The sequence below is a fragment of the Mustela nivalis genome, assembly GCF_964662115.1.
Source record: "Mustela nivalis genome assembly, chromosome: 8".
Lineage (NCBI taxonomy): Eukaryota > Metazoa > Chordata > Mammalia > Carnivora > Mustelidae > Mustela > Mustela nivalis.
Genome location: NC_139027.1, coordinates 118561245 through 118581920, shown reverse-complemented (window position 1 = coordinate 118581920; position 20676 = coordinate 118561245). Strand labels below are relative to the sequence as shown.

The 20676-nt window shown below is 50.2% G+C and overlaps 1 protein-coding gene and 1 long non-coding RNA gene across 7 annotated transcripts in view; one reads left to right on the top strand and one right to left on the bottom strand.

The window, feature by feature from the left end:
- BCL2L1 (BCL2 like 1) overlaps positions 1-13587 on the top strand; it is a 50156-nt gene extending 36569 nt beyond the window's left edge. For all 6 annotated transcript variants that reach the window (XM_082745898.1, XM_082745894.1, XM_082745895.1 and 3 more), the window contains exon 3: positions 11925-13587. In XM_082745898.1, the coding sequence (XP_082602024.1) occupies positions 11925-12062 (138 nt within the window). In that variant the 3' untranslated portion in view covers positions 12063-13587. The remainder of the gene's footprint in view (positions 1-11924) is intronic.
- On the bottom strand, positions 13344-19039 carry LOC309872173. Its single transcript, XR_014315704.1, has 2 exons — positions 18823-19039; positions 13344-17862 (listed from the first exon to the last, which is right to left on the bottom strand). It is a non-coding gene; the product is annotated as an uncharacterized lncRNA (long non-coding RNA).
- Between the last annotated feature and the right edge of the window lie 1637 nt (positions 19040-20676).

Here is a 20676-nt window from a genome sequence, read left to right as displayed (position 1 = left end):
GGGAGAGAGAGAGTCTGAAGCAGACTCCCTGCTGAGTACAGAGCCTGATGCAGGCTCCATCTCCTGACCCTGAGATCACAGCCAGAGCCAAAATCAAGAGTCCAAAGCTCAACCGACTGAGCCACACATGTGCCCCACAGTGCTGTCACTTTACAGCCAGGAATTCTGGCCTGGGGAGGTAAAGGGTCTTGCCCAGGTCCGTCAGGTAGGCAGTCATAGAGCTGAGGCCAAAGCCCATCCTCCAGGAGGCAGGAGGCCTTGCAGAGGAGTCCCTTTCCCTCCTGTGGGTCTCAGTTTCCATCTGTTTAGGGAAGGAGTTGAGCTAGGTAGAACCACAGGATCATGACCCATGAATTCTTGAGTGATCCACACTGTCACATCAGGTGGGACAGCAAGTTGCTTTGGGGCCTCCTTGTGGTGATCTTTTGCAGTTTAGGGGTGCTCTGGGTATTGACTTAACAGCAGACCTCCTGCTGGCCCCGCACCCCCTGCATCGCCCTGCTGCAGATAGTCCGGCTGGCTCTAGCACCATCTCGGGCTTCTTGCTATTCTGTACCTTGAGGTGACTGATGGACTTGGGTGGGGATGAACTGAGAAGACTAGAAGGAACCAGAATGGAGGAAATGCAACCCAGCAGGAACCTTCAGTTCTGAGTTCTTGGTTACTTAAGTGAGAGAGAGAGAGAGAGAGAGAGAGAGAGAGAGAGAGAGTGTGTGTGTGTGTGTGTGTGTGTGTGCATGCATTCATATGTATAGAGGGGAGGGAAGGGTGTTACAGGGATTTGCTCCCTTTCTCAAATCCTCCAGAGCTGTTGCCTTCTGCTGTGGAATTCCAAACATTTCCGATCAGATAAAGGTGGCTGAAAATACCCGGGACTTGTTTGGACTAGTTGGAGGTGGTGCTGGGGTGAAGAGGTTGAGGCCGCAGGGGCAGAGTCCGGCAGGATCTGGCCTCTCTGAGGAGCTTGCCCTGGGTCACAGATGTACCCATTGCCCTTTCCCTTAGAATCCTACAGGTTTGAGGGCAAGACTTAGCAGGCCTCGAGGTGGAGAAGGATCAGACACTTGTTATGGCAACATGTCCTCACCAGAATGTTGCCTCTTATATTCCATGCTAACTACTGGGTCTGCTGAATACCCTTCAGAGACAGAACTCAGGTAGTCACTCAGCCGCCCGTGTTTGAGCCACTTACATCCTCTTTGTGCTACAGCACTAGTAGGAGTGCTTGGGATGATCCCCTTCATTTTACAGCTGGGGGAAGTCCCAGACTTTCCTCGTATCCCAGATAGGAGAACAGACTCAACATAAGCAAGCCAGTGATAGTGCTGGGACACGAAATCCACATCTGCTGACTCTCTGCCTAGTGTTCCCTTCTTAACAGCATGCAGCATCGTTCACAGCACCAGATGAGATGATGGGGATAGCTTTGGGTGGAAATAAGAAGCAAATGGCTCCTTTGGATCATGGAGTACTTGGAGGCATAGACCCCAGAAGGAAACAGTTTTAGGAGGAGGGTTGGCCCTAGAGACCAATCCCTATTCTTTATAGGTTGCTGGCCCCAGTACCTTCTGCCTGTTGCCTCAACATAATGCAAAAGATGCCTTTTCCAGAACCTTTCCATAAACTTCCTGTCCCCCTCCCTGAGCCTGGAAGAACTTGGTATCTGGGGAGTCCTAGTCACCCTGCCCAATCACCTGGTATCTCAGGGCCGCCCCCTAGTTTTGCCAGGCAGTGAGGATGGGGATAGAGAGAGAGGGAACTGGCCTTTCTTCCCTACCCTCCTCACTATACGCATAGTCAGCTATACTCATCTGCACCTTCTCTGGGCTCAGCACTGGGCTAGGCCTGAGAGACAGAGCTCATGGGCAAAAATGAACAGCTCAAAGCAAAATAAGTCAGAAAAAAATACCATATGATTTCACTCGTGTGGAATTTAAGAAACAAATGATCATAGAGGAAAGAGAGAAAGGCAAACCAAGAAACATATAGAGAACTGAAGGTTGGGTGAGGGGTGGAACAGGTGACTTGTTAAGGAGTACACTTGTCATGAGGAGCACAGGGTGATGTATTGGAAGTGCTGAAGCCCTATATTGTACACCTGAAACTAATATTACGTTGTATGTTAACCAGAATGTAAACAAAAACAGTTAAAAAATAAACAGCTCAACAAACTGGCAAGAGAGCTCAAGGAGCCCGGGAGTCCTCCTTGAAGAATGACCTGGAGGTGAAGACTTAAGAGATAAATAGGAGAGACCTTGGCAGAGAGATCAGCATGGGCTAAGGTCCTGAGGCTGAAGAGAACATGATATATGAGGAATGAAGCAGTCTGGCCCTAGACAAAGCTGAGGAAATCCTGCAGGGTCTTACAGACCCTGGAGAAAGCTCTTAAGATGGAAGTTGAGCCCTGGTCTAATAAGAACAGTCATAATAGCCAACATTTATTCAGAGTCTGCTCTGTGCCCTGCAGAGTTGTAAGAGCCTATCGTGTATTACTGTCGAATCCTCATGGTGTTCTTGTGAAATAAGAACATCTTTAATCTCCATTTTATAGATGATGTCCAAAGCCAACACGTCATAAGTCTCGTTGCAAGACTTACTGGGTACCTGCCTACTCTTCGCTCTGGCAGCCCAGCTCAGTAGAGAAATAGAAGTTAATTTGTCACCAGCCTTGGCTTCATCCAGGTAGCCCTGCCACTTTACCAGTGAGGAAGTTCTGCTGGGAGAGGAGCACAACCTGGTCCAGGCCAGTTCCCTCTCTCTCTATCCCCAGGTCCTCTGACTTCTTGAGTAGCCCTCGGGACAGAGTTGGAGGAAAGCGGCAGAGAAAGAGGACCAAACTTGATGCCAGCCAGTGGGGGGAGGTAGAGTGAAAGAGGCAAATGTTTTCTCAGAGAGCTGTCCAAGAGCGAAGTGCTGTGCAAGTGTGCAAGCAGAGATGCCCTAGAGATGACTGTGAACTCCCACGAGTATGGACCATCTGGAGTGAAAAGAACTACTATGTGACCTTGGCACTCCACCTTTCCAAACCCTGTCTAGGAAATGAGGATGTTAGGAATGAGCTTGTGCATCACGTGGGAAGTTGGATGATTATGTTATAAGATCACTTTGAGTCTCTTGACTCTTCTTAAGTGTGAGCCTTGGTCCTCACCCAGGACACTGGGAGAAGAATGAAAGGCTGTGGCCATCTACTCATGAGAAAAATACAGCATCATCGGGGTGAGAGGAGAGTTGAGATGCGGGAGGCCTCGGAATCACAGAGAACGCATGCATATGAGCATGTAGCTGCCTCCCAGGAGCCATTAAGTGCTGTGCTCTGGAGCCAGACTGCCACATACAAATCCCAGCTCTGCCATTTATGAACTATAATGACCTTGGGAGGGTCCCTTGACCTCTCTGCCCACCTTTCCTCATCTGAAACATGGAAAATAACAATAACACTTTGTGGGTTATCCGATGGATTAAGTAAATTCGTGTCCAGAACTAAGCTCTTAGCACCATGCCTGGTACATGGTAAGTGCTCAGTAAATATCAGTCATCACTCCCAGGGAAAGAGGTTGTGAACCCCTACATAAGCATCTGTGCTCCAGTAAATGCTTTTCTGAGTTGTCTCTCTCTGCCCGTAAGACTGGCATCCTGGCTCTGAGCTGAGGAGGTGGAGAGCCCACACGTACTGCTGGGCCTGATAGCTTTCTCAATTCCCCAGCGGAGGTGTTATCTCCTCCCGGCACAACCACTTCCTTTTCTGAGAAATGAGCACATCTGTCAGGCTTAGCTTCTGAGAACTAATGGTGAGGGAGGGGGCGGGGGAGGAGAAGCTAGCAGCTGACGGGCAGAGTTGGAAAACGATTAACTTGAAGTTTGCTGTGAGGATGTCTCCAAATATTCCCTAAAGCCCAAATGGCTTGAGTCGTGTCCCCCCCCTCCCCCCGCCGCATGACACCAACTTCAGCCAGTTATATGACGCGGAGGTCACCCTGCTTTACTAAGTGCTTTCATCTCCTGATCTTACCACCACTGCCTTGGGGGGTTGGAGTAGGAGAAACTGAGGCTCCAAAGTGGAGAGGCTTGCTTTGGTGCCCACAGCTGGGCTAGATGGACTGGCGCTGCCCTAGCATAGTGTGGTCACCCATCTCTGCCTCTGCCCTAACTGGGCTGCCTCTCTAAATTCCCACATCCAAATCCACCCCCACCCCTGGTGGAGGAGAGAGGGCTGTGTTCCTTTCACATTGCTGAGGCCAACAGCTCCCCACCCCCCGGGAAAGCCAAGGGAAGTGGATTCCAACCACAAACCTCACTTCTTCCGAGTCTCCGCCTGCACCTCCCTGCCAAGAGAGTGATAAGGCCTCTCCACTTGCCCCATCCCCACTTCCTGCCATCTCCCAGGGATCTCCTAACAAGGCCTCATTTATCTCTTTGGCAGGCATATATCAGCCTCTCCCTCAGGGAAACTGAGGCTAGCAACAGAAAGTGACTCTGCAAGTGACTCATGGCCTTCTCGTGGGCCATGACAAGGCCAAGGCAAGGTACAGAGCTGATGTACAGCGCTGGCACTTTCCCCGGGCTGCAAGGAGCCCCTTCCTCTTCTCCACCTACCTCTTTCCCAAAATAACCAAGCAGGAAGGAAGTGGTGGGCCTGGGCCATCCAGAGTCACCCTAGAGGAAGGAAGGGCCCGTCTGGCACAAGCACTTGTTCCCCCCACTGAAGCAGGACGGAAGGGTTTCACTTTCCCTCCTGGTCTTCGTCACATCCTTTTCCTGTGGCACCCAGTTCCTCTCAGCTGGCTGGGGGCCAGAGCTCATTCATTCAGCTAGTGGCCTCGGGCAACCTTCCCCCTCCTAGAGGAACTCAGGCTATAGCCCTGGCCCGGAATATGGGGTTTGCTGCTACATATACTGGACCTTGCAGCTGACTTCCCTACATATCCTCTTTGAGCAGGTCTCTTGGTATCTCTGAGCCTCAGTTTTTACCCGGATATAGGCCGGGGTCCTCCAGTATGAGAAGTGAATGCACCTGGCCCACTATGGGGCCTTGAAAATTATCATCGTTTTGAAAGTGAACACAGTCCCTTTTTGGAGGTTGGAAGCAGACACTGGAGCCAGACTGCCGGTGCAGGCAACCCTGTCACTGTGTGACCTCAGGCAAGTCACAGATGATCTGAGGGCTGCAGGTCCATCAGCGGTATGATGGGTTAACAGCAGTACCCACTGCCCAGCAGTGCAAGACACTTCAATGAACTGATCTTCCGAAAGGGCTGAGAAGAAGAGTACTTTCCTTGCAGGGTAAGTGCTCAGGAAGCATCTGCTGCCACTGCTACTGTGTAGGTTAGGTTCTCTGTGGGTAGGGACAGCAGGGACTGAGATGGCAGGATCAGACATCAGAATGAGCAAGAGGTCAGAACTCAGACAAATCCCAGTCCTACCATTTCCTAGATAGAGGGTGGGTGAACTTGGAAGCGTCCATTTTCACATCTGTAGAGCAAGGCCATTGATAAATGTTAAGGGGTTAAATGAAAATAGTCCTTCATTTAAATGTTCATCTAAAATAGATTCATTTAGGGGCACCTGGGTGGCTCAGTTAGTTGATCATCTGACTCTTGATTTCAGTTCAGGTCAGGATCTCAGGGTTGTGAGATGGAGCTCCGCAGCCCAGCATCAGGCTCTGTGCTCAGCAGGGACTGGGCTTGAAATTTTCTCCCTCTGCACCGCCACTCCTCCCCCGCCCCACTCCCGCCCTATTTGTGTGAGCTAGCATGCTCTCAAATAAATCTTCCACAAAAAAAAATTTAGGGGTGTCTGGGTGGCTCAGTTGGTTAAGCAACTGCCTTCGGTTCAGGTCATGATCCTGGAGTCCTGAGATCAAGTCCTACATTAGGCTCCCTGCTCTGCTTCTCCCTCTTCCCTTCACCCCACTCTGCTCTCTCTTCCTCTCTCTCTCTAGTAAATAAATAAAATATTTAAATAAATAAATTTTTAAAAATAAAATAGATTTAATTAGGGGGCACCTGGCTGGCTCAGTCAGTAGAGCATGCGACTCTTGATCTTGGGGTTGTGAGTTCAGGCCCCATGTTGGGCATAGAGCTTGCTTAAAAAAAATTACAGGGGCACCTGGATGGCTCAGTAGGTGGAACGTGTGACTCCTAACTTCAAGGTTGTGAGTTCAAGTTCCATGTCGGGTATGAGATTACTTAAAAATAAAATCCTTTTTAAAAGTTATAAAATAGGGGCACCTGGGTGGCTCAGTGGGTTGGGCCGCTGCCTTCGGCTCGGGTCATGATCTCAGGGTCCTGGGATCGAGTCCCGCATCGGGCTCTCTGCTCAGCAGGGAGCCTGCTTCCTCCTCTCTCTCTGCCTGCCTCTCTGCCTACTTGTGATCTCTCTCTGTCATATATATAAATAAAATCTTTAAAAAAAAAAAAAAAAAAAGTTATAAAATAGATTCATTAAGAATGGCATCTGCCGTGCTCCAGGTACAGCATCAGGTTCTAGAGAAGAGGGCAAAACCAGACACAGTCATAGGACCAAAAAATGACTCAAATGAATGTGGTTATACATGGAATCAGGGAATATGGCCTAGTCAAGGTAAAGTGCTTTAGCTCAGTGCTCAACACAACTAAAGCATTCAAGTGTGTAATGAAGGTCAGTTGCCATAATAGCACTTGTTATTATATTATTATTATTTAGCAAGTGAGGATACTGGGCTGCTCAAGGTCACATTAGGAAGCTGCATGGAAACCGAGGTGAGAGAGAAGGGTGGGCGTCAGAGGACTGATCAGACTCAAGTAAGCACTGTGCTTCAGCCCCTGGCAGGTTGGGGGGCAGGGCCTGCCTTAGGGGAATTGTTGTGGCCTGCGTTCTTCAGTTGGCCTCTGGGCAGAGATCTAACTGTAGTCCGTCTGTGCCTCTCTGGACAGGCCTGGCTGCAGACATGGGTCAGACTTGGTCCCTGCCTACACTGAGCCCCCAGACCGAGGTGGGGAAACCGACACACCAATTGGTCTCAGTTCAGGGACACTCTGCCTCCCACTCTCACCTCAGGGCCTTTGCACTTGTTGCTACTGCAAAACGTGCTCTTTTTTACCCAAGATTTTTGATCCTCCCTTAGCCACTGCCACCTTGACTTTCAGCTCTCACTCCGCTCAAACCTCACTTCTCTGGGGAGACCTTTTCTGACCATTCCTCCCATATCAGTCCGTCCCAGTTGTTCTCTGTCACCTCCCCATGACTTACAGTCTTCAAACCCCATCATCTCTGAAATTGTCTCCTTCCGTATTCTCTCTGCTTCCCACTAGGACAGTGTTTCTCAACCTGTTTTTCTTATCCCCAGCCCACCCCCAAGGTATCTTTTTCTACATTCTTGTCCTAATTGCCTTCCCATGACACTTGAATACCACAGCTGTACTCTGTACCTCTTTATGTGCTGTGGCCCCATGGAACACCGCAAACCACTGTAGTGTCCAGGAATTTTTTGCTTTGCCCCACTGGCAGAGATCGCCCTCCATGGAGAGCGTGCAGACTGGAGCGTAAGCTCTGAAAAAGTAGATCTTGTTCGTCTTGTTCACTGCTGTGTCTTCAGTGCTGGGCTCGGAGCAGGGTTTGCACTCCAGAAATATTTATGGTGTGAGTGAGAGTCCCAAACCCTGCAAACACAAAGGAGACACTCATTGTAGAGTCTCATAAGCTGAGGAGGGGTTGGTACCGAGGAAGATGATGTGGGGAGGGTGACCAGTTAGAGGACACACAGGGGTGAGCAACACTTTGGAGTATGTCATGTCAGTCCGTTCCATGTATGTGGCCAGCACTGTTTGTTGGAGGCAGGACCTTGAGAGTGGTCCCACCCTAGGTTTTTCGTGGGGACCCTGGTTCTTGGCTCCCCACCCATCCCCTGCCTCTGAGGGGCCCTGATGTCAAGTCAGAAGGCAATTCTGAGTCCAAGCTCAACCACAGTTGAGCTGTGTGAAACTATAGAATAGGCAGGTGGGTTGGCCTTAATAACTTGTGGGGTCTGCCTGACTGGGGGTCCATGATCCTGCCATGGAGGTCATTAGCCATTGTCCCCAGTGGCCCTGAAAACCCCTGCATGGATCATCCCATGTCAGCAGTCACAGCTTCAGGCCTAGGTCTCCTGAAAGCCTCTGTGACTTCAGAGACTTTCTGCAACCCACCCTTAGGATCTCACCCCCCTGCCCACCATGCCAGCTCTGGCTGAAACTAGTGGGAACCATTGAAGAGCTCTGGGCTTATCTCTGCTTTTCCAGAACCGGGCTGCCCTGTAATGCTGTTTATTTATCCGGGGCAACCGCCCACTGAGAAAATGGCTGTGTTTGTTTCCAAGTGTGTCGTGTGAACCTTGAGCTAAATATACCACACCACTGCCTCCCCAACACCCGCCCCGGATATAGCACACCCCATTTTGCTCATGTTCTGTCTGCAAAAGTAGTCCCCAGAATCCACAGCCTCTGGAAACCGTACTCCCCTCTTCCCCAGGAGGAGGAGCTCCTGAAGAGATGAAGTTTGTCCTGGCCAGGAATGCGCGAGTCAGGGGCTGGGCAGGTCAGAGTCTTGTTCTCTATGACACTGAAATGAGAATGTTCCCTCCACCCTGGAATGACTGTTCCTGGACAGTGAGTGCTTTGTGCCCTTGCAGGGACAGGGCCTGTTTACTCCAACCCAGCCCCAGAGAGGAAAGTTTCCTATGGCTGCCAGCCCTCTACTTTAGGAAAGTTCCCATCGAGGGAGCCAGGCCTCTCCCACTTTGGCTGCAACCCCAGTGTCCCTGGTTTCTTGTGAGACATTGGGCCCCTTGGGATAGCCAGGTCTTTCTGGCCTTGGTCTCACTTCTCCCATGCTCCCAATAGTCCAGGACTCGCCCCCCTGTGGATCCATCTTTCTTGTTACTCCATTTGGGCCTACTTTACTTAGGACCAGAAAAAATGGTAACTCTTAGAAGAATTTTCTTATGGTGTCCGCCAGCACCCAGGCTAGCCAGGATGAAGGGGGAAAGATAGGGAATCATATCCACACCCCTGCCCTTCTCTCCCTAGACCCAAGGCTCCCTCGGAGCCCCACCCCACATCCCTCTTCCTAGAATCCATTTTATATTTTTTTTAAGATTATTTTTATTTATTTGACAGAGACACAGCAAGAGAGGGAACATAACGCAGGGGCAGAGGGAGAGGGGGGGGGGGAAGCAGGCTCCCCACTGAAAAGGGAGCCTGATGCGGGGCTCAATCCCAGGATCCTGGGATCATGACCTGAGCCAAAGGGAGACGCTTAACGACTGAGCCACCCAGGTGCCCCGCTAGAATCCATTTTAGCCCTCCTGGCAGGACAGATCATCCCGGCCCCACCACATAGGGAAGTGTCCTGCTATAGCATACATCCTTTGGAACAGAGCAGCCCTGGGTTCTGATCCCAGCTCTGCTGCCTATTAGCTGGGGGACTGGTCTACCCTATCCAGTGTGACAGTGGGGCTCAAATCTACCTAGTGAAGGTAATGGGTAACTGCCTGGCACTTGACAGACTTGTAGTACCTTCACTCGACTCGTATGTTTGTTGAGCACCAGTATGTGCCAGACACTGTTCCAGGCACGGAGCATACAGAGACAAGACAGGATTTCTGTACTTGTCAAGCCACGCCCAGTGCAGGAGACAAAACAAAAACAAAGTGTCGAATGTGGTTATAAAAAGTGCTGGGAAGAAAAATAAAGCAAGGTAGAGAGAGATGAGGATGGGTATCATTTTAGAAGAGGTGACCAAAGCAGGCCTCCCACAGAGATGACATTTGAGCAGATTCAGGAGTGAAATGGGGGAGAGTGAGTGAAGCAGGTGGTGATCTGGGGTCAGGTGCACCAGGGAGGGAGAACTGCGAGCTCCTGAGCAGATGTTCGAGAAAAAGCAAGGAGGCCAGTGATGAGTGTGCAGTGGGGAAGGAGGGAGCAGGTCCCTCTTGACCTCGCTGGCCATGGTCAGGAGTGGGGACTTTATTCAACGTGTGATGGGAAGCCTGGGGAAGGCTGAGAGCGTGGGATGAGATGGGAAGGAGAGATGTGGTCGGAACGGAGGGGCTTTTTCTGCTGTTTCTTTCCACAATACCTGGTAAACATTATGGTAAGGGCTCTAGCTTACTGCTGCCTTCCTAATGGCTTAATAAATATTGAGGAATGTTTGAGTCATCTTGGCCGTTCAGTGCGCATGGCATTTTGCTAGGTACCAGGGATGTGAGCAGAAATGACAACGGCTTTCTAAGTGCAAGGCAAAGCTGTTGGGAGGACTTTAAGCCCAGGCGTGCCATGGTCTGATCTATGGGCTTTAAAAATCCTCCATGTGGAGTGTGAACTGAGTGGGTTAATAAGACCAAAAGCAGGGCCAGGCAGGTCTCACAGTGAGCAGACTGGCCTGGTGGAACTTGGAACCAACTAGAGATGGCAGGTGTTGTCTGAGGGAACAGCCACCCCTCAGCCAGTTGGGACCAAGTGGAAATGAGGACCCATGGGCTCTGTGTTCCTTCATCTGTGATCCATTCACACTCTAGACACACACGCTCCCTAGGCCCAGGGGTTCCTGGTCTGTAAATGGGGAGAGACGGCCTGCACTGCAGCATTGTTGGGAGAACTAAAGGACAGATGGGGTGCAAAGCTTACCCTTTAAAGGGTGCTGCAGCCCTCCTCTCCCTGCCCCACAGGCTGGCTCCTCCCTAGGCTGTGTAATTTAAGCCACAGCCCCACCTTCCCCATATCATGTGCTTCACTCCTGACGTCCTCAGGGCTGAGGACTGTTGCTCACCTCCTCCTGGGCCCCAAGTCACACCTTGGGGGGGGGGGCAGGGCCTTGGCCTCACAGACCCCATCCCATGCCAGTCCTGCATCAGAGTAGCTGTCCCTCTACTCTGCCCTCTCTGTGTACCCATCACCCAGCCCTCCATTCTCCAGGGGGAGAAGGAGCCACAGCCCCGTAGTGTCCAGAGCTGGCCTGCCCTTGAATCGCTGGGAATTTAGCCCTGTCCCCTCTCCCTCCCTGCTTCAGTCCCATCACGGGAAGGCTAAGGCCTAATTGTTCTACACTATGCACAGACTCAACTCCTGGCTTCCAGACCACACACAGATCAGCTCTCACTAACCTAACGTCCTGTGGCTTCCCTGCCCCAGCCTCTTTCCCACTGCAGGTTCTCCAGTAGCACTTTTTAGCCTGCTCACCTTGGACAAAACCCTTCCCAGCTTTGCACCGTTACCTCAGCAATAATGCTCGTTGACCGTCCCCAGCGGGGTGGCGGGAACGAGGGCAGCCTTGAACCCTTTATCTAGCCCAGAGTGGGCATAGATGGCTTTAGTTTTTCAGATCACCACTGCAGGGACACTTGGGTGGCTCTGTTGGTTAAGTCTCTGCCTTCAACTCAGGTCATGATCCCAGGGTCCTGGGTCCCTGCTGGGCAGAGAAGCCTGCTTCTCCCTTTCCCACTCCCCCTGCTAGTGTTCCTCTCTCAGTCTCTCTCTCTCTCTCTCAAATAAATAAAATCAATCTTTTTTTTTTAACTTTTATTAACATAAAATGTATTATTTGGGGGCGCCCGGGTGGCTCAGTGGGTTAAGGCCTCTGCTTTCGGCTCGGGTCATGATTCCAGTGGGATCAAGCAGTGGGCTCTACTCAGCGGGGAGCCTGCTTCCTCCTCTCTCTCTGCCTGCCTCTCTGCCTACTTGTGATCTCTGTCTGTCAAATAAATAAATAAATAAAAACCTTTTTTTTAAAAAGTGTATTATTTGACACATGGGTATAGGTCTGTGAATAACCTAAAATCAGTCTTTAAATAAATAAATAAATAAATCTTCAAATCACCATTGCATGCAGGTGGCCGGGCCCCTTCTCCCACCCACCCACATTACTGACAGAGGACTCAGACAGCACCCTCCTTTCTCTTCTCTCCACTGCAGGACACTTTCGTGGAACTCTACGGGAACAATGCAGCAGCCGAGAGCCGGAAGGGCCAGGAGCGCTTCAACCGCTGGTTCCTGACAGGCATGACTGTGGCTGGCGTGGTTCTGCTGGGCTCACTCTTCAGTCGGAAATGACCAGACACTGACCACCCACTTACCCTCCCACCCTTGTCCTGCCCCCACCACATCCCTTTGTCCAGCCACCATTGCCACCAGGAGAACCACTACATGCCATCTATGGCCACATACCCATAACAGGGTTGGGCCTAGACCTGGTCCCCTGCAGTTAGTTTTCTAGAATCTACCATGCTTCTGTGAGAGCTGCCTTCCCTACACGTCAGTTCTCCTGGCCTCAGAACCCACAAGGTTTCCCCAAAATCTGCCCCATGGAAGCTGGCAGGTGTGGGGGTGTTTGTAGCTAGGAGCTGGAGGGCCCTGCCTGATTGGTGGAAGCCCCCGACCCCTTTGCCTCCCCAAGAATGCTTTCCTGCCAGGGAGCTGGTGAGTTTTCTGACCTTTTTCGCCAGAAGGAGAGACTAGATTGCCTTCGTTTTGATGTTTGTGGCCTCAGAATTGATCATTCCCTTCCCCTCCCAGGACCTAGGCACTCCTCCCTTCCATCCCCACTTTCCCAGGAGCCACTTAGGGGCCACTTCTGACTAATTAGGGATTCAAGCTGCTTGGAATAAAGAAATAAGGACCAGGATCCCCTTCCCACCTCTGGCCTGGCCAGAGTCCCTGACCCCAACCCCCATGTCCTCCAGAAGCCTCTGGCTAGAGGCCAGCCCCACCCGGAAAGGAGGAGGCTGTAGCTGCAGGAAGCGCCCCATGCCAAAGCTGGGGTGGCCCTTGCAGTTTAGCACCACCCCAGTTCCTTTCCCTTTCCCCTCCCTTGGCTCCCATGACCATGACTGAGGGACCAACTGGGCCCAAGGCAGGTGCCCCAGAGCTGTTGATGGCCTCAGCTGCCTCACTTCCTGCAAGAAGATCAGCCTGTGGCATCTTTGCCTTGGGCTGCCGCCCATGGAGTCTAGGGATTTGGGGGGCCTTGGCCCAGAGGTGAAGGGGAGCTACAGGGAGCAGCTGCGGAAGCCCTAGAGTCTTCCCTACCTCAGGCAGGAAGGGCAGGAGGGAGACCCTGATGCACAGGATGAAGGTGAGGGTGGCAGGAGGGGCCAGTCTTACCTGGCCGGATGTGTGCTCCACCCCCATTCAGCCTGGGCCGCAGGGCTGCCAAGGTCGGAGTGGCCTGGCCCAGTGTCCTTCAGGCCTCCCTCTCCTCTACTCCACCCATGGCCGCCTGTTTCATCCCTGGGGGTCCCGGCCTACCCCTGGCCATCCCGGGCTCTCTGCTGTACATATTCGAGACTAGTTTTTATTCCTTGTGAAGATGATATACTATTTTTGTTAAGCGTGTCTGTATTTATGTGTGAGGAGCTGCTGGCTTGCTGTGCGTGTGCACGTGGAGAGCTGGTGCCCGGAGACTGAACGGCCTGATGCTCCCTCCCCTGCCCTGGTCTGGGGAAGCCAGCTGGGGGTCCTGGCTCCTGAGGGGCACCTGTCCCCCCCCAGCCCCCACCCCACACTTGTTCCAGCTCTTTGAAATAGTCTGTGTGAAGGTGAAAGTGCAGTTCGGTAATAAACTGTGTTGACTCAGTGAGCAAAGGGCCTGGGCTCTTGTGTGCTGGGGAAGGAGGGAGGGGCTGTGCGGCTGGCAGCACATTCTGCGGGGGAGCTGGGCACCACAGCTGGCTCTGCTGCCGTCAGGAGAGGCCTTGGACAAGTCCCTTCTTCAGTTTGGGCCTGAAGTTCTCCACCTGCTCAATGATGGGGTTTTTTTTGAGCACCTGCTGTGTGCTGAGCACTGGGGCACGTGTGAACAGGATGGACACAGTCCCTGCCCTCAGGAACTGACATTCTGGGGGAACAGCCACTCGGCAAGTGTTTACTGAGCCCTGCTCTGCCCAGGCACACTCCTAGGGACTGGTGATCTTGCAGTGAACAAAGCTCTTCCTTTATGGAACTTCCATTCTTGGGGAGACACACAAATACAAGGATGGGTCTAGCCGTTCGAGGGCAAAGGTGGAAGCCAGGTGACCATGAGAAAAGAATGGCAAGACTGATGAAGGACCTAGTGGGAAAGAGGTAGGAAGGAGTCAGACTTGAGGTAACATTTTTTTAAAAAAAGATGTATTTATGGGGGTACCTGGGTGGCTCAGCCATTAAGCAACTACCTTCAGCACAGATCATGATCTCAGGGTCCTAGGATCGAGCCCTGCATTGGGCTCCCTGCTCAGCAGGAAAGTCTGCTTCTCTCCTTTTTTTAAAGATTTTATTTATTTGACAGAGAGAGGTCACAAGTAGGCAGAGAAGCAGGCAGAGGGGAAGGGCCGCAGGCCCCCTGCTGAGCAGAGAGCCCAATGCGGGACTCCATCCCAGAACCCTGAGATCATGACCTGAGCCGAAGGCAGTGGCTTAACCCACTGAGCCACCCAGGTGCCCAAAAATCTTAAAAATTTTAAAAAAGATTTATTGAAGAGCGAGCATGAGCAGGACGGGCAGAGGGAGAGAGAATCTCAAGCAGACTCCATGCTGAACGGGGAGCCTGATGCGGGGCTCCATCTTATGACTCTAGTCTTAACCTGAGTTGAAACCAAGAATCACCACTCAATCGACTGTGCCACCTGGGCACCTCCAGACTTGAGGCAGATCCCACAAGATTTACTAATGGATTAGAGGCAGTTGAAGAAAGAAAGAGGAATCAAAGGTGATTGGAGTTTTGGGGGTGTGACACCATTATTATTAGAAAGGTGTAGCACGTGTCTGAGGCCAGTACAACCAAAAAGGCTCATAGTGAGTGCCCAAGAGTATGTAACAGGGGGACCTGAGCTTGTTTAGACTCCCTAGAAGAAGTGGTGAGTTAGGGCGGGAAGAGTGTATGAGTTAACTAAAAGAAAAGGGGAAGCCAGAAGAGTGGTCCAGGTCAAGAAGCAGCAAGTGCACAGGATGAGTAAGAGTGTTCTTCAGGCAGAAGGAAAGGATAGCTGGTGTGTGGAGTTGAGAAGAGGCTCCTGGGTCAAGACTGCCAGAGAGGTGGGGTGAGGGGAGTGATCTTGATCCTGAGGCCAGTGAGAGCCAAAGGGAAGTTGTAAGTCAGGGAGTGATACACCCTGTTAGAGCCCCCAAAACAGAAGCACCCTATGTGGAGAAGGTCTAGAAGGGAGCCCAGTGGACACCTGGAGACCAGTGAAGAAGCCATGGTTTGATTTAGGCTCTGGTTCTCAGGGTGGGCAGGCCAGGTGTATTTCCTAGGTACCATTCTTGGGCTTTTGACTTTGGGCTAGTTACCTACCCTCTCTATGCTCCCACTTCACCCTCTTCTAAATGGGATTAATGGCAGTACCCATCTCACACGATTATGGTCAAGACTAAAATAACGCAACAGAGCTTGCCAGGGGACTGCATGGGGAGGCGCAGCAGCGGTGACTCCAAGCAGCCGGTTGTCCCGGAGTGGTCTGGGAGAAGGATCGAGGATTTCAGGGGCGGGCGCTCCAGCCGGGGGCGGGGCTGGAGGCGGGGGCCTGCTTCGGACGCTCCGCCCCGCCCGCTTTCAGGAGCGGACTTGGCTGCCCTCTGGTGGCTGGGGGGGGGGGGCAGTGAGACCTGAAGCCACGCCTACTGCAGCTGCCCTTCCGCGGCGCCCCAGACCCCACTCTGCCGTGGGCCAGATTTCTCTGGTGTCTCCTCCGTCCTGGTCGCCAGAGGGATCTCTACACTTCCACACTTGGGGTACCGTATTCAGAGCTTCACAGGGCTCTCCTAGGACTCAGGGTCGTCATTCTCCGTAGTTCAACACCAAAGTCTCCAATCTCCCCCCCCCCCAACCACCTCTACCCCCACAGTGAGTCCCTTGCGCCTGCCCTTTTATCTTAGCCGCTCAGGCCCCTTCTTCAGATTTTTGATCCTCTGGAAACATCTTTTCACATACAGGCAAATACATAGATACAAATATATTTTGATCCTCACCGCACCACCACCCCCCTCGCCTTTTTTTACACTAATGGTAGCAGATACACACTGCTTTGCCTTTTCCCCCTAAATAAGGTATCTTACAGAAGTTTCCATATTCATAACATGAATCCCTGTGTACTCATCGTGCAGCTTCAAGTTATCAACACTCATGGCAGCTTCATTATTTTTCTAGCTGTGTAGTGTTTTACCCAGACCTCAAACTCGGTGATTTCCAACCTTATACATGCCATGGCACATGCATAAAATACTGGAATTGCACACTGAGGGAAAGTTGGGAGTGGTTTCAGACTGCCTATGTGGGTCCTAAGGGAAAGTCCATTTCATTTCTATATACTATTTTTATGAGGAGGAAAATGAAATACATTTCATATAAGTATTCTTCGAATGAAACAATGAATACATTATTTATTTTATATGAACTTTTATAATCAAAATGGTTCACACAATTCCTGATCAAGGCTTATTAATAATGACCTCTCATTCAAATTCTTGGTAGTCAGCATCAACAAGAAACTTCATAGCCCCAAGTAGGTGATAAAAGAAAAATTTTAACAATCCAAAACTTAAAATTGAAATTATATTTGAATGTTCCAAAGTTCTTCCCTTTACTTAATTGACAAGTATAATGCTATATTCAAGTGAATTTCAAATCAAAATGAACTTTTTCATTTCAGGTATTTTAAATTAATGATAAGTTCCAGAACACAGGAAATGATATAAAGCTTTCAAATCCTTTTTTTTTTTTTTTTTTTTGAGAAAATTATAACTGTTACTAAACCTGGGCAAGGCCAGATAGCGCACAGAGAGGAAAGGAGGGAGAGAAAGCCTACGAAAGGAGGGAAAAAAGAAAGGGACAGACTGTGAACTGAGACCATTTAAATTTCATAAGAATTCACAAGGCTTTTTACATGAAATTATTCAAGCTAATCATGCGTGAACCTACTGAAATGAGGTGGTTTAAATAATTTAGGAGGGAATTAATACTAAATATGACCAGAATTCTAACATTAGTACATGGACAGTTATTAAAAAATCAAATAAGACATAAATTTATTGAGATCATATTTGTCAATCTTAAAGTTTGAGGAAGTCAACCTTTTTTTATGTAAGCTCCACACACAGTGCGAGGCTTGAACTCCTGACCCTGAGATCAAGAGTTGCTTGTCCTACCCACAGCCAGCCAGGTGCTAAGGAAGTCACTCCTAAAACACTAGTACCAAGGGCACCTGGCTGGCTGTCAGTAGAACATGAGATTTGATCTTGGGATTGTGAGTTTCAGCCCCACTTTGGGTGTAGAGAATACTTAAATAAAGAGGAATACAAACAATGTAGTGGCTAGCCAACAAGATAGTTTGTAAATTTGTTGCTGAGCAGGGAAATGACCAGTCCCCACATTGGGAAGGCTTGGCTCAAATTGCACTGCTTGTGTGAAAAACAGTGCCCCTACCCCTGCCAAAAAAAGAAAAACTGTTCCCTGTCCTCTTGCCTTGTAAAAATAATAGCAATAAATTAAAATAACGATAAAGGCTTTATTTGCTAACCATTTATGTGGCGGGCATCTCTCTGCAGCTGTTGGCCATCCCTTTTAGGCACATCAGTCTCACCTGGGCTTCATGCCAAGCTCGTTGGGCACCTGGAAAACAAACTCCTCCATGGTTCCACAGACTCAGTGAAGGGTCCCTGTGGAGCTGGCCGGCCATGTGCTTTGTGGCTGACCCCTGCAGTAGATGTCCAGGAAGAGCCCAACCTTGGCTATGCTCCACTCATCCTGGTGGAGCAGTGAGGGCCAGAGGAGAGACAGGCTGTGTAGAGGTTGGGAGCAGGGCTCCAAAACTATACTTCCTGGGATAGCTGGATGCCCTTGGACAAGTGTCTTGACATCTCTGTGCCAGAGTTTATTCACCTGTAAAATGGAGATGATAGTCATGAGTGGCTATGCAGATTAAATGCAGGTTAAGTGCTCAAGAATGACATCGGCCCCATAAATGTGTTATTAGGCTACGCTGTCAGATCATTCCCACACCCACTACCACTGCTCTTCAGACCCCTGAGGGGACTAGTGTTGAGGCTCTGACTGCCCCAAGCTCTGTGTCTTACTGCAGATCCCCTGAAAGCAAAGTCTGAAAGTAAGGATTCAGGTTTAAGTAGTTTAAGTGGGAGGGACAGGAAGCCAAGACAGGGCCCAATGACATGTGGCCACCTCAGACAATGGGGCTCCTTCCCAGGGGATCCTTTGAAAGACCTGTGGAATATTCTAGGGATAAGACCTTCGAGGTAGGGGCGCCTGGGTAGCTCAGTGGGTTAAGCCGCTGCCTTCGGCTCAGGTCATGATCTCACGTCCCGGGATCGAGTCCCACATCAGGCTCTCTGCTCAGCAGGGAGCCTGCTTCCTCCTCTCTCTCTCTCTCTCTGCCTGCCTCTCTGCCTACTTGTGATCTCTCTCTGTCAAATAAATAAATAAAATCTTTAAAAAAAAAAACAAACCTTCGAGGTATTTCTCCAATTCCCATCCCTCATTGCTTGAGGGCTACTCCTGTGTGATTTCTCCTCAGCACTTGGCGCGTCCTACCTGCCCCATGCTTGTGCCGAGCACAAAGGAACCTGTAGTCTCAAAGACAAGGTGACTGTTGCTTTGAATGAGAACCATCACCAAAGTTGCACAGGACTTCTGAGGATGGGCTGAGGGCGCATGGCTGGGGCACCAACACATCTGCCACAACTTGTGAAGCTGTGTACTAAGTACACCGGCTGGAACACTCGCCTTGAGGGAGGGACAATTTCCTAGTTCCTTCTCTAATCCAGACAATACTGCAATCAACAACCTGGCAAGTCCATCCCTTTGCACATATACATGTATACGCACGGGATATTCATAGAAGCAGAATTGCTGAGCCAAAAGATCTGTGCGTTTGTTGTGTCGATGGAGACAGCCGAAGCTGTCATCCCAGGGAACTGCTTGTCTCCTGCACCCTCGCCAGCATCCATGTTCACACTCTTTGATCTTTGTCAGCCTGGTGGATGAAAAAATAGTATCCCATGCTTTAAAATTTCATTTGCAAAACTCTAATTGAGGTTGGCATCTTTTAATAATATAAAAGCCATCTGTATCCCTGATCAGTTAATGAATCCGCAGGAGGGCCGACGAAGGCTGCAAATGGCAGGCAAAAACGCTCAGCATCGTGAGCCTCCTGGCCGAGGAACACAGCACACCCGTGAAATATTCCCGTCTAAAAGTCGGATCTAGGGGCACCTGGGTGGCTCAGTGAGTTAATCCTCTGCCTTCGGCTCAGGTCATGATCTCAGGGTCCTGGGATCGAACCCCACATCAGGCTCTCTGCTCAGCAGGGTGCCTGCTTCCTCCACTCTGCCTGTGTCTCTGCCTACTTGTGATCCCTGTCTGTCAAATAAATAAATAAAATTAAAAAAAAAAAAAAAAGAGTTTCTTAAAAAAAAAAATAAAATAAAATAAAAGTCGGATCTAAATGTAACCAAAGCCTCTAAATGTAACCACCATAGATGGAAAATGCAGGGGATGGAGGGGCACAATAAATTACATAGGAATGTAATCAGTAAAATGCAGGGGGGGCTCGTCAAGTGACCCTACTTCTCTACTCACTCTTCCAGGAAGATAGAGCAGATCTTTCTTTTCTTTGTCCTGCTAACTAAAAACCCTGGACACTGTATATAAAACAAGCATAAGAGGGGCATCTGGGTGGCTGAGTTGGTTAAGCAGCTGCCTTCGGCTCAGATCATGATCCCAGAGTTCTGGGATCGAGCCCCGCATCAGGCTCCCTGCTTAGCAGAGAGCCTGCTTCTCTCTCTCCCTCTGCCTGCTGCTCTGCTTGCTTGTGCTCTCTCTCTGTCAAATAAATAAATAAATTCTTAAAAAAAAAAAAAAAAAAAGCATCAGAAAACTCTGAAAGGTGATGAGAAGGCAAACCAGCCAGGGACCTCAGGTCCCCAGGAATGACATGGTGGGGAGTTCCGTGGGTTTCTTTCTGCCTCAGAGATCCCCAACTTGGAGCCAAAGAAGCTGGAACTGGCTAGCCAAAAAAGCCAGTGGGTACAGAAGAGATGAAACAGCCCCCAAAGCCTGCTTTCTCTAGTCAAAGGATTAGGAAAGGAACAAGCCAGCAGAACAGAACTTTTAGACAGCTCTGAGCTCTACTCCAGCCCAACACCACTGCAAAAACTGTGGCCCTATGCACATCAGCAAAGGTCAAGCGGGGATTTGGCAACTTCCATCTACCTTCATGAGTCAGGGTGCCCCAACACCCCCACCACTGTGGGAGATGAGGCCCAGAGAGCCAGGACTTTTATGTCTGCTGGCCAGTAAGGAGCCCGCTCTTGCCTCTTCCTCCTCCACGCACAATGTTGATCAAGGCCACACTGGGAGCCCACAACCCCACACCCCACCTGGCAGCAATGAAAGTGGGTAAAGGGATGTAAAGAGCGTAAGGTTTCTACACTTGACGAAAATCGGGAAATGGTGGTTCCAGCAGACTGCCGTAAGGTACGTGCACATAACATAATACCAACAGCAACCACTAAAAAGCTATGCAAAAAGACACTCAAAAACACTATGGATAAAATAAAATGGAATTGTAAAAAAATGTCCACATTCTTCCACAAAAAGCCAGAAAAATAAAACAGGAAATAAATAACAGAGAGAACACACGGAGGTGGGAGGAGGGAGATATGTCTTAGCACAGCTGTA